This window comes from Perissodus microlepis, chromosome 10 (genome assembly GCF_051167445.1).
Source record: "Perissodus microlepis isolate ML-2025 ecotype Zambia chromosome 10, ASM5116744v1, whole genome shotgun sequence".
Lineage (NCBI taxonomy): Eukaryota > Metazoa > Chordata > Actinopteri > Cichliformes > Cichlidae > Perissodus > Perissodus microlepis.
In genome coordinates, this window is record NC_140470.1 from 10500157 (window position 1) to 10515221 (window position 15065).

The following is a 15065-nucleotide window of genomic DNA, read 5'->3' on the forward strand; positions in this document are numbered from 1 at the left end:
ACTTGCTTTATATTCCACTGCAGTCATGTTCTGCACATCCAGATTCAGTCATATTCATCTTTTGTTGTGAGGATAATAATGTTGCAACTATTGTGATCTTAACAACATGAATGTAAAATTTCACTTTGCTTAAAGGACAAAACACCTGCAGTCATCATATTGCTGTTATAGTTTCCTAACGAATGTGCAGTAATGTAATTTATGTCTGTAGAGGTAATACAAGTTGGTTAAATAAAGGCCAGCCTGACAGGCTAAAGGTCGGACTGACTTTTATCTAGGTCAAATTAAACTTTGATTCCTATTTATTGTTAATGATTGACAACAATTATAATGCATAAATGTGAACTTTTGAAGCTTCTGAAGCGAAACATAACAGAAAAAGTTTGCTTTTTAATCATTGCTGCAAATATTCTAATTTATCATTATATTATTATTTATCATTATGGGTATAATAACACATAACATGTGCATCAGGTGATGGCCAAATAACTATTAAAATATCACCTGCTTTTATTAGAATTATTTTTAACCTGGAATTTTAAAATTATGTCACGTGCAGTTGTGGTCGGAAGATACACTCATGAATGTGATAATAGTTTTGCACGTTTAATGATTTCTTAGAACTGTTTTTCCAGAGTGGAATTATTGCAATACATACATCTTTAATGACTTTAGATTTAATTAATTTAACAAATTCTACCAATTTTGCCAAGAATTATGGTTAAAAATTCAGTCAGAATTATGACAGATGGTTGATGACAGCTATCAAACATTTCACCCATATCAGGGTGGGTGTATTCTTGTATTTAAGCCTGTATGTACACATTTGACCAAGTGTGTATTAGAAAAAAAATCCAAAATAAATTAGAACTTAAAACTTTTTTAAGTCATTAAAAAAGGGATGCTGGAAAAAGAAATGACTAAAAATAATATCTGATATGAAATATGTGGATCCATCCAATGTGGCGACCTCTTGTGTATAAGAGAACAGCCAAAAGCAGATGATCAAAAAACATCACAAACAAAAAGTAATAGCTCACAAATAATATAGATGTCACGGTAATAATTTTTGACCAGCTGTGTTGTCCGTTATTTCCGGCTCTGTTTACAAAGTCCAAGCTTGCATATAGACCTTGAAGGCATCACCTGTCACCGTAGAGTTTTGGCGCTTTCAGAGGTGCTGAATTTTCACTTCTGTTGTCTTCCGTTTTTTTGTAATACTTCGCCAACAAAGACCTGGTCATTTATGTAAAATCTTCACAGAAAACGGTTTGGTTCTGTAAAAGCACGACACTTTGAACTTTCAGGCAGTAACTGTATGACATGTCTACAAATTACAGCTAGCTTATTAGCTAGTGAGCCAGAGCAAGATAAATTAGCTTAGCTTACTACTTTCCAAGTTAGTTAACCTCCAGCTACACAGAAAACCAAGCGTAAGGTCTTTTTCTTTTACCTTTGTTTTCCCTGCTAAAAAAGTCCTGCCAGTTAAATAAACTTCAATCTAAGCAAGTACAATGAAGAGACAGGAAAACCAGGCGGCCAGGCCTACATCAGGTTGGTAAAAAATAAAATAACTTCACAGTCTGCACACCAGTGTATTCATCTCCACCTCATAGTCATTGATTTCTTTGACTCCAGCCAGGTTGTGTGATAGAGCGTTTGTGTATGGATAAGTGTGGCAAGCTGTGGAGTTTATCTGTACACAGTTAAATAGGTTAAATAATGAACAGTCAGTGAGTATTTGGTGTCATTAAGCATCATGATTCGCTGTGGTTCGTTCACTTGTCTTTCCTCTGTCGTTTTCTCCAGGCTGCCTCTCTGTGCCACTCTTTAACCAGAAGAAACGAAACAGGGTTCCTTTGACAGCTCTTCCCTCTGAGAATGAATTCTTTTCCCACAGCGAGTACACACCAAACACCGGCTCAGCCATATCTCACAACCCAGCAGGTGAACTGTTCATTCTCTAAGCTTCTGCTTTATTTCTGACACTAGATGTCAGTGTATCCACAGAAAAATTAAACATGCTTTTAGGTATGCTTGAGTTTACATGTTTTTAGAACATTGGTTAGCATTGTAAAGTCATTTATATAACCCTTCACATCTACAGACAGAAGCTGTTGTTTGTTGTGATAGTTTACCTATGAGAATTGACCTTTTCTTTAGGTGCCTTTGGGTGTTACCAGGCCTCAGGTTCCCCTTCTGGTGTCCCTCAAAGCCAACAGTGGAACAGACAAAGCAACTCACAGGCTGCTCCAGCCCAGCAGTATGGCAGCAACAGACCTGCCCCTGGACCTGCCCCTTCAACTAGAGCCTATGGACCCATACCTCATCCATACAAAGCTAAAGAGAAAAGGTGTCGTTAACTGATCATTGGTTACACTGTAGCTTCTCTCTTTTCTTATAGCTCATGTATGTAAACTGCTAAAATATACCCACATGGTATTTAACTGGATGAATTGGTCTGTGATAATGACATGTGGAAAAGTTTTCAGAACCATGGATATTATCATTGCACTTCAAGGTTCTTGTTTAAGCTGTGATTTTATAGGCACTTAAATTAGTGCCTAGTTGACAGAGACCAAAGAAATTCAAATGTTATCTTTTTAAAAGTTTAAAGCATGTCACGGGACTACTGTTTGTTGAATGCTGGGCTTTCATTTCAGCTCAGTGATGGGACAATCCAGCAACGCACTGGGACAGCAGGATTCCAGCTCTGTCATCAATTTCAGACAGAGCACATATCAAGGCCCTCGCAGTAGTGAGAGTGGACAAAGCCAGCCAGTGCCCCATACAGGGTTATCTCAGATGGGCCGGAAGTCATCTTATGGAACACCCAGTTTCACGCATCAGTATTCCCAGCAGTCTAGAGCTCTTCCTCCTCCAGTTCCACCACCCAGGAGGCAGTCTGCTAATGCTCCAGAGCCACAGAACAACGCCTGGAAATTTACAAACAGCTTTGAGCCACTGAGATCCCCTTTTGAGGTTAAAACGAGCTCAAATCCACAAAACACTCTGCGACCTACTCCAACTCAGGTAGAAATTTATTTTTTTTTTAAAAATGATATGTTTATGACAGGTAGCCACAAGTTTCATTTAATGTTTAATGCACTTTTGCTGACCCATGCAACATTTGTGTGTGTTGAGCAGGCAGCATTTCCAGTGAAACCAGCCACCGAGCACTCACTGAGGATCCTGACTGCAGTTATTGATGGCATGAGGCACTGGAGTCAGTTTAAAGACAAAGTGCCTTATTTATTTGAGATATTCGGTGAGCTGATTTGTTATCCCAGCTGTGCTCTCACTAGTTTCTTTTTATTTTTTTGAAGAAAAACACCATTAATCTGACAGGCTTCACTTCCCCCTCAGCTACTCTAGACTCTGCGGTCACAGTTGGTCGCTACGGAGCAAAGAACTTCCTCCTGAGAGATGGGAAGGAGGTTGTGCAGTGTGTCTTTTATGAAAATGTGAGTTGGGGAAAAAAATTCAAACAAATGTGGCTTGAATGTAAAATGAGTTTTACAGGGACAGTATGGTTCATAATACAGAAAAGGAAAGTAAAGCCTCTTTCATGGTCAGTTGCAACTTACTGCAACTTTAACATTTAACATACTAACTGAATCTTTCTCACTATGTGATGGTGGACTGTCTGGAAATGACCTTATGACCCTTCACAGATTGATGGGCAGCAACAATTGTTTCTCTAAGATCACTGCTGATGTTTCTCCACCGTGTGGCAACACACATCTGAATGGACAAACCTGCAAACTGCCAAAACGTCTGCTCTCACATACTGATGATCCATTGATCAAATCCATTTGATTATCAGCACTGGCTGCTACTTGCACTCTTAATTCCTTTGAAACAGTATTGGTGCACTTTCCACAAACTACTCCTGCATTTTATCTTAGTCTTCATCAAAAAATGTAATATGTCAAGTGTTACTTTTTATCTGGATTTATCTGATTTTAGGATCTAATACGGATCAGATATATAAAAATCTTAGAAATGAAAGAGGTTGTACTTTCTTTTTCAAAAAAGTGTATACAAGTACATAATCTTTACAAAGGCTTCTACATGTGCTGAAACCAGTTTAATGTTTAAACTGTTGCCAAAAATGAAACAGCACTGACTCATTTTTGACTCTGGTCCAACAGGAGCAGGTACTGCCCCGCCTGATCCGAGGTCAGGTCCATCGGTGTGTGGGTAACTATGACCGCAGTAAAGACGTCCTGATGTGTGTGTCTGTGAGGCCGGCTCTGCCTTCAGAGCTGAGAAATGCTCAGGAAGCTGTCAAAGCCTGTGATGCAGAAATGCGGGCGCTGGTCAAATCACTCAGTGAAGTCTGAGCAGAAAAGCAGCAGCTGCGGAGCATACCAGTTTTCGGGTGTACGCAGGAGCCAAGCTCAGTGCTGTGTTCTCTAATTGGTTTTAGCTGCAAGCCCAAGTAGTTTTAACACTTAAACTGTTGAAGTTTTTGACCTGTAGAGGGTGCTGTTTCCATTCACTTGTATTTTATAACAGCTGAGCTTATGCTTGTGTTCATGTTGATTTGCGTTTATCCCTAAATAAAAAAATAATAATTTAACCAAAACCTAACCGGAAAGTAAAACCTCTCTTATTTTTTTTTATAACTTACGAAATATTTTTATTACAAAGAAAATTCACAAAACAGCAGAACATTGTTTAGAGGTTAATTCAGGTAAAAGCAGACATGATGAGGTAATATCTCAAAATATATCTTTGAAAAACGGGCCAGTTAGGAATAACATGTGATATCAAGTACAGTTAGTTTATTTACAGTCAAACATCACAATGGAAAAAAACAAGAAATTCTACTCTAGCAAAAACAGTTTCACCAGTGCCGAGACTTTACACACAACGGTTCAACAAAGAGGGGAATAAGTCCAGTGCAGTCACGCCAGTCATTCCCACACAGTCGAGCACAGTATAAGGTCCAATACAATACCAACAGATGGCTCCTGATCTTTTGAATATGGCAACAAAATCACAGTAATTTTCTTCATGTCAGGACATGTCTTTACGGGAACCCAAATTTGGGAATTATTTCAAAAGTTGAATCCATTATCAAACTCCAACCCAATATTAAACACGAATACGCACAAACACCCACTAGAAAAGGGAGTCTAGCTTGATGAAACTGGCAGTGTACGGGGACAGGATGCAGAGAAATGTTGTCCTTGCAACATGACAGAAATGGTGCCAACGCTTAAAAGGAGGAATGGATTGATAAAAACACACCAACACATTAGCTTATTTAAGGGAGGGAATTATTTTAAGCCACATTTTCACATGAGCTCTGCAGAGATAACCAAAGTTCAGTTTGTACAGCTCCCTCCTCCACCACTCAAAATTTATTTTAAATCACATAATACAAGGATGCCAGGAATTAATCTGTTAGCTGCATGTCACAACCTCTTAATACAGCAATTCAAGTGATTTATCGCTTCCAGATAATTGGCAAAAACGTCTCAGGGCATAAGTACACTGCTTTTCCTTTTTTTTCCTCCCCTCCCTCTTCTCTCTCTTATTATCTCCAAGGATTCAGTGACATCTTTTTTTCCCCACCAGAACATTTTCTCAAGTTAATGAGATCATACTGCATCAAGTACAGGAGTAACACTGTGAGGGGGAAAAAAATTAGAATAAGAAATAACATCAGACAACAGGATCCAACATTTTTCAGCAGAAAAAAGATGATTACCTGATAATCGTATTAAACACTTGTCTTGGATATGTTAAAAGGCACAAGTTGGTCAGATCATGTTTAAAATCTAGATCAGTCCCACCGTTGACGAAGCCCATCTTATCATGCATCTTTAGAGAAAATTCCTGCACGGCCTTGCCTTTTGCAATCATTTTGTTCCTGAATTAAAATGTTTTCGTTTTTGTGTGTTGTAAGACGGAACAAAACGAGCGAGTTACATTACACGAAATAGATCTGAGGGGAAAAACATTGACAAAAAGGGATGCAGTATCTTATCTTTTTTTTTTTTTTATCACAACACCATTCTGAAACAGCTACTCGTTAGTCATCACGAGTTGCCTCTTTGAAGAGACAGTTTTCCATTCGTCCTCGCAGCAGGTCTGGTGCTGTGTGTTTTGTCCCGTTCTTTGCAGCAGCTACTAAAAAGCGATGTCTTCGAAAGCTGTGACGTCTCCTCGTCACCCACTGGTTCGCTAGTCTGGTCATAAAAACCGGGAGGCAGAAAAAGTCTGAGGAGGAAAAAAAATCCTTCAAAGCGCCAGCGTTCTCTCATTAAAGTGTTGTTCTGAAAGCTCAAACATCAGCTCGGTTAAATCCACAGCGTATTTACAGTCTAAACACCCAGACACGCAGGTCCTGACGTGTGGATTTTTTTCACTTGATTGATCACGTTGGCTCTGTTTTCAAAGTTTAATGTTTCTGAAAACCTCTTAGTGAAATATTATTCAATTGCTTGAGTTATACCGCCCCTTATTTTCATGCTTCCAGTCTGCGTTGGAATGTTACATACTGTACGCCGACTTGCTTGTTACCATAAAAAAAAGAAAGGAAAGGAAATCCTAATTTTTTTCATATTTGTTATGTTTGCAGTCATTTTCTCAGTTTCATCAGTCTTTGCATCTTCTGACTGCTTCATCTCCAAACCTGCCAAGAAGAAAACAGATGTGTCGAACTGGAAAACACTAATCGTAACTGCAGAGTATTGTTACAGCAGAAAACGTCCCGTTTAAATTGACTGGATTAATAACGAAGAGATGCAGGAAGACGGTTTGTTTTCTTGTTTCTGCCGTCAGCTTTAGTTCTTGCTTAGAGGGGGCTTCCCAAGCAGCATCGTCTTTAAAACAAAAAAATTAACAACAAAAAAACACGATGCACGTGTCTTCGTGTGACATTAAGCCCAGATTAGAGAGGATCGTCAGGAAGAGGAGAAGAAAAACAAGACATAACTATAAGAGTGTGGGCAGCGGGGTAGGGGACAGCTGCTCCTTCGGTGCATATTTAGCAAAAAAGGGCAAGAAGACGGTGAGCATGACTCCCACTATAGCCAGCATGTAGCCCCAGCCGATCTGGCACTCGCCAGCGTAGTAGATGTCAGAGTCTCCGCAGAAGGACCGGACCAGTGTAGAGTTCAGGCCGAAAGGGTACACCAGCAGTCCGGTCGCCATGATGAATACTGCAAAGAAGATACAGGACAAAACGCGTGAGACGGTGTACACTGCCTTATGAAGACTTGTGGAGCAAAGATTTAACACAAATGCATATGAAAAGCATGCCGATCTATGAATGTTTTCAATTTTAAAGGGGACCTGCTGTGCTTTTCCTTATTTTCTGTCATGCACACACTTTTGGTAAATGCAGATTCAAATAATGAGGTCAGCATATGTACATTTAATCTCTGTTAGCTGAAAGCTCAGGCTTCAGACTGCTCTAAACTCTTTGTTTCAGATGGTTTTCCCACTCTTGGCTTTGTGTGGAGTCTGCAAGTATGCATGTCGCCAACATGGTCGGTTCAGGTGCACGCAGAAGCCCCACCCACCTGCTGTTCAAACCTTCAGTTCAGAGCAGCGATTTGCAAACGTTTTACTGCATGGCCCACTTTTGGCTCAGACACACCAGAATCGTCCTTGCAACTATGTAAAATTGGAGTTTATTAAGTGTCCAGATGCCACAACACCCTCAACCTCTGGGTGATGTCACTTTTGATTACAAGCGACTGTATATTTCACCTGTTAGGAGGCAACCGGTCTTCAACTGCGGTCCGACTCAGACTAACTACAGTCCCTCTCAGTCAGATTATTTTGATTATTTTAACACTGAGGATGATTTTGAACTGTTAGTCATGCAAAACTACTGACTCAAAAGTATAAAAATGTAGGAAATATTTTATATGTAAAATCTCACTAAGAAAAAGATGTAGCCCTGCAACAGACTGGCAGCCTGTCCAGGGTGTACAACACCTTTCACTCTATGGCTCTGTTCAACCCTGAACTGGTTAAAATGGATGGATGGCGAGAATAGCTGTTTGTTTCTGACATCCCAATGGCTGCACATGGCATTGTATTGTTTGTGCACTTGTATGCCAAATGGGAACCACTTGGTGGCAGTAGAGATTTTACAGAAACAGTCTCTCTGTGATTCAAGTGTGCAATTTAGCTACTTCATCAGTGCTGAAGTGCTTCCATTTGCAGTAAGATTTGTTGCCATATGCTGCATATATAAAACTGAATCATGAGCTTGGACAGCTTTAAAAGTCCAACAGTGGCAGAACAGAGCTTTTAATGTATTGAACAACAAAAGCACAGATGACCTGTAATTGACCAAACCTTCCAGTGAGAAATGATTCATGTGTCCTTAGATCAGTTTGCACTCCTCGCTGTAAAGCTGTGGCGCTCCTTAATAAACAAAACTGTCCCCTTCTGCACTTTTGTGATGGTCAGCTTTCCGGCGACACTATCCTCGGCAGCAATGCAGCCAGAGAGTGGTTCGCCTTTACAAATTGAGTCAAGTCTCCTAGCTCGTGCTGCCAAGCAGTTATCGACTGTGCTACAGGCTATCACTGCTGCTCTTAGTCATTCTGAGTGCCCACTGCATTTCCATTACAATTCCAGGTGTCATAGTTGTTTCAGGTTTGGAGCACTGGGTTACAGGAAAAGCTTGGATTTCTCAAAGTGGGTAGCTTTCTAGAAAACTACAGCAAACATTTCTTTTATTACGCCAAATTGATTTTAGGAGATGTCAGTTTTTCTGCTTTCAAGGGCAGCAGTTTCATGGTCAGCGGGAAACAATGCTCATACGAGAGCTACAATGCAGGAGCTGTATGAGTATCAAATCGATGCTTTGTGTGGGCAGCAAACAGTTGCCGTCAACAAGGATAAGGAGGGAGGAAGCTTGCAGTGATGCTTTAGTTGCACACTGGGGACTCTGGGAATGACTGTTGTGGAGGGGAAAAAAAACAAAAAAACATCAGAACGGTGAGAAGGAAACACAAAGAAGGGAGCATGAACGGGTCAAGGCGAGCTATCTCCTGAGTGTGGTTTGTCAAGCATCCCGTTGTCCCTCTCTCTCGGAGCTTAGCCGTCTCAGCTCCCCATGTGTTATCTGTGGGGGCTCGACACCTCAAAGCTAATGACACTTTAATGACCTTCTTTATCAAAGTATTCTCAGCTTTTGTGGAAGAAACACAAAGACACACACGTGTGTGTTTGCAACCCAAGGCTGCTTCTCTACAGCGCTGAAAATGATGGCATTCAGAGCAAACCTGGACACAAAGCCAGGGTGGGTACGCGAACAACAGCACTGCCTGCATTTCAAAGGAATGAAATCCAGGAAGCAGCGTCGAGTAAGTATCAGGAGAGCAGAATGAGGGCTGGATTTTATCAATCAGACCAGGACAGAATGCGGCTAAGTGTCTGGATCAGATAAGCTGCAGCCTGGGCTGACTCCATCTCTGCGAGTTTTTAATGAGGGATGAGGAAAAAATCTGTCAAAAGAAAAAAGCAACTTAATTCAGAGAATAACTAAAAATGAATCAATTTGTCCTTAAAATCTAAAGCAAAGAGAACATCTTAAGAAGGGCTTCCAGCAATTTTACACATCAAAGTCTGTGTACAGCTTTACGACTCCGTATGTAAAAACAAGAGCTGGAAAAAGCTGGAAACTGAGAGGATACAAAGCCTCCTCAACTCGTACCTTGGATATAAGTGAGCTTCTTAGAGGTTAGAGGCTTAGAGCTAAATTTGCTGCCAACGCACCCCAAAATCTCTCACCCCACCAGTTGCATTGTGGGTATTAAAGGCAGCAGGTTTTTGTCAGTGAAGAGGAATGGGATGCATTGAAAGCAGCATCACTGTTTAATTCTTTGTTTTAATTCATTTCTAACCCAACTGCACAGACTGAACTCTATACAGGGTGAATAATGTGGACTAATCATGCCTGTGTAAGAAAAATTACACAATCTTTTAGATTCCACTGCAGCGTGGAAGAGCTTAATTTCAAAGGGGTCTTACACGCCTCAGTGGTCTAATCCTATGAGGAATGGACAGTGTAATATAAGAAGCTGACATGACACCATGATGGCTTGCAAAGAGGCCGAACATTTTCATTGCATGCACAACTAGGAAGCCTCCTTAAAGTGGCAAACTGAACACATCTGAGCTGCTGGTATAATGAAGTAACAAAAAGCAATCGCATAAAAGCAGAAAACTGAAAACTCTTGTTATTTTAGCTCAGATACAGGGATTTTAATGAGCTGTGCAATGTTGCCCTTGAGCTGTAAAAGGCCAACTTCATTCACCTCCTTGTACCCCCAAGTAGCAGACTGTTTACAATCAACCCATAGTCAGCATTTGTCGGAGCAGAAGATGGCATGGAAAGACCGGCTTAGCCAGGCCTTCTTTCCCAGGGAGAGGAACAAGAGTGAAGAGGCGTGGAGAGAGTGTGTCAGTCCCAATCAGATGAGTGCTGCTGAGTATGCGAGGCTATCATAATAACTCAGAGATGATGAGACAGTGAATTGTGGAAGGGCTTCAAGTCACTAATGTGTCCCAGTTTCATTGCAAACGTTCCAGAGAGACTCAAAAGAAGACCACGACAAACTTTAAAGAGTAAGATGGCAAAACTCCCACTTGCTGCATTCACTTTAACCAATTAGACCTTTGTCTTATTTCAAAGTAACGAAGAAAAAAACCAAACACTCAAATCTGATATTTGGTTAGAAGCAGGTACTTTGCAACAAACCAGTGCTTATTATTGTTCCATTCCTAATGCTGCCCTTTAGAATACTTGCACTCATATTTGTCTTTTTTTTTTTTTTTTTTTTTTTTAAAAAGAAGAACGAAAGGAAAAAGTGTCCTTGGAAAACTCCGTGCGTTCTGTTTCTCATGACTGCCAACTTGCCTGACTCTTCACTTCATTAGCTTTGAAGTGGGTGCAGAATTCAGACAGAGGGAGTAAAATAACGATTAGGAGAAGCCAAAGGGCCAGAAGCATCGCAGAGCACTACACTTCATTGTTCCTGAAATCTGGCCTGGTTTCACAGGTAGCTACAAGGCTGCGGAGGCCTTTGTGTAGACTAATAAACAGCAAATACCTTTATGTGCGTTCTTCTTTTTTTTCCTATGAAGGTTTGTGTGTGTGTGTGTCTACAGCAAAGGTAGCAGATGAGGGAAACAAAATTAAATAAAACAGATCAGAACGTATTGTACTGCCGTACAAAGATTCGGTATAGCTTCTACCAACTAAATGAACTAAATTAACCTTGAATCTCTTTCTCAGTGGTGTGGCGAGAAATGGAAAGCTGCTCCCAGGGACGGTGAAACAGGTTCACAGCGGTGCGAATGAGAGAAAGAGATTGAATGGGATTGTGGGGCAGGAAGGTGTGTGATAACCTGGCACCCAAGCGTGACACTGAATCAGTTTCATCACAGACCCCTAACACAGAAATCACTGGCTTAGTTCATATGCCATATTTACGCGTGGATGCCCGGGTTCAGCAGATGAAATACGAAATCTACTATTGTCAGAAAATGTCAGAAAAATCCAATATGCCGTAGTCCCAGACATTCATACACACTGCATCTAATGTAGCATTATTCAATTTTATTCTTCCCAAGATACAGCTAATAAAAATCCAGCTCTGTGACTTCAAAGTCCTTTTCATTACAATACAAAGGTCTGTGCTTTGGATCAAACTGCATTGCCACTGTTTGCTTACTTTCATAACTTTATTAGCAATGGGAAGGGCTGAATTAAACACAACAGGAAATGGGTGGCTCTACTGTGGATGGAGCGCTCAAGCTTTGCTGTGGTGTCACGTGCGTGTTCCCTCTGGCAAAAAACGACATAAAATAGAATATATTAAGTGCAGTGATTGTTCTCACCCGGGCCCAGACGGAGAGACGTCTGTCTACAGTAGGAGTGCAGTAAAACCTGGTCAGCAGTAGCATTGTACTGAAGCTGTGATTCACTGTCTATATACACGGAATTGTTGCAATTACCTTAAGATCAAAGGGGATATGTGCAGTCATCAGCTTAGTTCATTAACATGCTGTCTTAGCGTGCACTTCTCCAGAAGACAGGCGCTTTAAATTGTTTTCTAATAAGAAATGAGGAAGAACAAGACACTGGCAGTTAAAAAAGAAGGCTAGGCCAGGCTATGCAATGTGGATTCAAGCCTCTCAGCCAGTAAAGAGGAAATGGAATACATTAGAATAGACTAATGTCCTCCTTATCTTCTCTGACCTACAAGTGGGACAGGCAGTCAGGTGGAGACCACCCGCTCCAGCGGGACGAGGGCAGTCAGACGTGTAAATACAAAAGCATTAACAGAGGCAGCACAGAGTCACGCAGGCACCTTTGGGTGTCACCAGCACCCGCTGCTTCCTCTTCCTCTCCCGCTTCCCTAAAGAAACTTCTTATCTAGCTGCTGTCCAAACCGGGACGTTATCTGGTGCTACTGTTCACTTCAAAAGACACATGAAAGAAGTCACACATTAAGAGTGTGGCCTCGCATGCCCACAGGCCTGTTTGATGTCACATTAACTTGCAAGAAAAGAGGGGAAAAAGGAGACATTTTTCATTTTTGTCATGTTCTGATTTTTTTTTCCAAGTAAAGTTGCGGGAAAATTAGGAATGTGGATTAAAAAAGAATCTTGATTTGCTGACACACGTCTCATTTGTTTGTCTAGTGGCAGAAAAAGATTAGAACTGTTGCTGTAGTAACTTCCCCTGCTGTGGTGGTCATCGTATTTCTCCCTCATTTCTTCTTACACAGTTTTCCATCATTAGAAAGAATGAGCTGATCTCTGTCTGGTCCCATGTAGAAACAGCAGCCCAGATGTGATCAGGCATACCGATGTAAATGAAATACTGATATACAAGCAACAGCCCAGACCAGTAAACACTGTGACCCACATACACACCCTTACGCAGAGTATATACTATTATGTATAGATGTTAGCATGTACGAAAATATTAGTTTAAGCGGGATAATGTAGGCACAGTTTGTATTGGCTGGAAATGTGTGGCCCACAATAAAAGCTTAACAAAGGGCAGTGCAGAAGTGTTGCGCATCTCTAGGAAACTGCCTTTTCACTAGCTGCACACAAGGAGTATTTCCATTTCCCCTCCTATTTACAGAGAATAGAGATGGGGATAGATAATTTCTATTCTCTCTCACACACAGAGGACACACTTTTCCTCTCCCAAAAGGAAGTAGAGGGCTGTCGAACACATGGATGTGACTGTGCATTAAAGAGAAACCACAGAGAGCAGAGTGTGGTGTGTCATGGCCTTCCTGTTGATCTGTGTTTATTGTAATCCTTACTTCTTAGAGCTGTACTACCAAACAAGTTCACCACAGTGAGGCTTTCATTGCATTAGCTGGCATTAGCTGGTCTTACAGCGACAGTTAACAACTTTCTCTGTTAAGCTGCGATTTCTGCTTCAGGTCGTGTGCGCGCTCACATAAAAATGGGTGCTTTGCTCCTCTTTTGCATGCATTGATCCCCATAAGTGACGCTGGCTCCATTCAGAGATGTTTTTGGCTGATGATGATGATAAAAATGTATAAATCATCAAAAAACAAATTTGAAATGCAACACTGTAGCAAAAACGACAAGAGATCAATGCTGCAGAAAATGGCACAGAGCGGTAAAATTAAGATTTCAAGTAAACTGTTTTATCGCTGAGTGTGCTCTCAGTGCTGCTGCTTCTTTCTAACGCGGCGCTGCACGTTACAGATCTGAAACTTTACACTGGATACATTGTAACATGCAACTGTCCCACAGCCATAGCCCGCATCTCCTATTTCATCAATAAAGGAGATGTGGAAAATGGTTTAATTTGTCAGCAGCTCAAAGTGAAATTAATTAGATTTATTAAATGGGTATTCTTTACATGTGCTCTGTTTTCTAGTAACTGCAATTCCAGCAGTGTAAAAGATATTTAGCAGCAGATTAGAATCAAGTATAACAACATTTGATGCATTTCCTAAATCACTAGATTAATACACATGCATTCCCCTGACAATGCAGTTCTAGTAAGGTACAGCTTAACAGCCTGCACATATAAAACATTTTCCCCCAGCACAGGATCTTTATCACACTTAATCTCTGCTGTTAATAAAAGAATCCGTGAAAATGTGGCTCTTCCAAACAATTTTAAACCAAAACTCGCAACATAATCTGCTACCAATCAGCACAAGATTCTTTTTCTCAGCTGGGAAATCTACAACATAGCCACAAAACCCTCTGAAGGCCTACGACATAACATGTGCGCCTTCCTAGAACCGTAACTACATGTGTTGTTGACGCAGGCTGCAACTGATTGGTCTGTTTGCAGTAATGCAGATTCTTCCTGTGCATTTCCACAGTTTATTAATTTATCCGTGAGAGAATTATACACTTTATTACCTCAATATTCAGAATAATAACCATAGTATCAATATGGGGACTTCTAAATGGACTCATTCCTGGAAGATGATTGCCTAAACTATATGAATAATTTAGTATTGTACAATAATAGTGAGGGAGTGTACAAATACTCTTTGAGAAATTGTCTTTATTTTCTTTCCGTGGGTAATTAAAGTACCCTTTTCCCCACTTAACCTCTCTGCCAATCAATTTCCATTTTATCTGCACTTGGGTCCACTTCTTTTGTCTCATTGCACTTTGAGTTGATATATGGAAGCGTATACAGACTAACACAGATGCTCCACCACAGCGTTACGTACACTATCTAAACGTGCATGAAGTCTTCTCCATTATTTTGCCCCCTCGGTGAGCTCAAGGTGATGAATCGTAGAGAGGAAGATGAAAGTTTGGGAGTTGTTGGAAGTCGAACTGTGGCAGCAATGAATCTCCAGGTAGTCAGCTGGGACCTGGCGAAGCGTGGGCATAAACAGCAGGGACTCCATCCTAATGTGATGAGCTGTGCTCTAGTCTGCACACAGCCACGTTGATAATTAAGCTCAGTGAGCCTCTGGGAAATTATGCTAATGATGTTCCTCGAACTACCTACATATCTTGAAACGTTTGGCTTAAGGTGATCAGAGCGGCGAGTA

General features: G+C 40.9%; 2 protein-coding genes across 2 annotated transcripts in view; one reads left to right on the forward strand and one right to left on the reverse strand.

Moving 5' to 3' along the window:
* The first annotated feature begins 1072 nt into the window (after window positions 1-1072).
* Window positions 1073-4684, forward strand: spata22 (spermatogenesis associated 22). Its single transcript, XM_084941883.1, has 7 exons — window positions 1073-1554; window positions 1810-1947; window positions 2164-2353; window positions 2664-3033; window positions 3148-3268; window positions 3367-3464; window positions 4155-4684. Exons 1-7 carry the CDS (start codon window positions 1515-1517, stop codon window positions 4344-4346), a joined length of 1149 nt encoding a protein of 382 aa, XP_084798009.1. The 5' UTR covers window positions 1073-1514; the 3' UTR covers window positions 4347-4684.
* An 86-nt stretch (window positions 4685-4770) lies between these two features.
* lhfpl7 (LHFPL tetraspan subfamily member 7) overlaps window positions 4771-15065 on the reverse strand; it is a 124776-nt gene continuing 114481 nt past the window's right edge. The window contains exon 3 of the mRNA XM_084941885.1: window positions 4771-7178. Coding sequence (XP_084798011.1) covers window positions 6952-7178 — 227 coding nt within the window. The 3' untranslated portion in view covers window positions 4771-6951. The remainder of the gene's footprint in view (window positions 7179-15065) is intronic.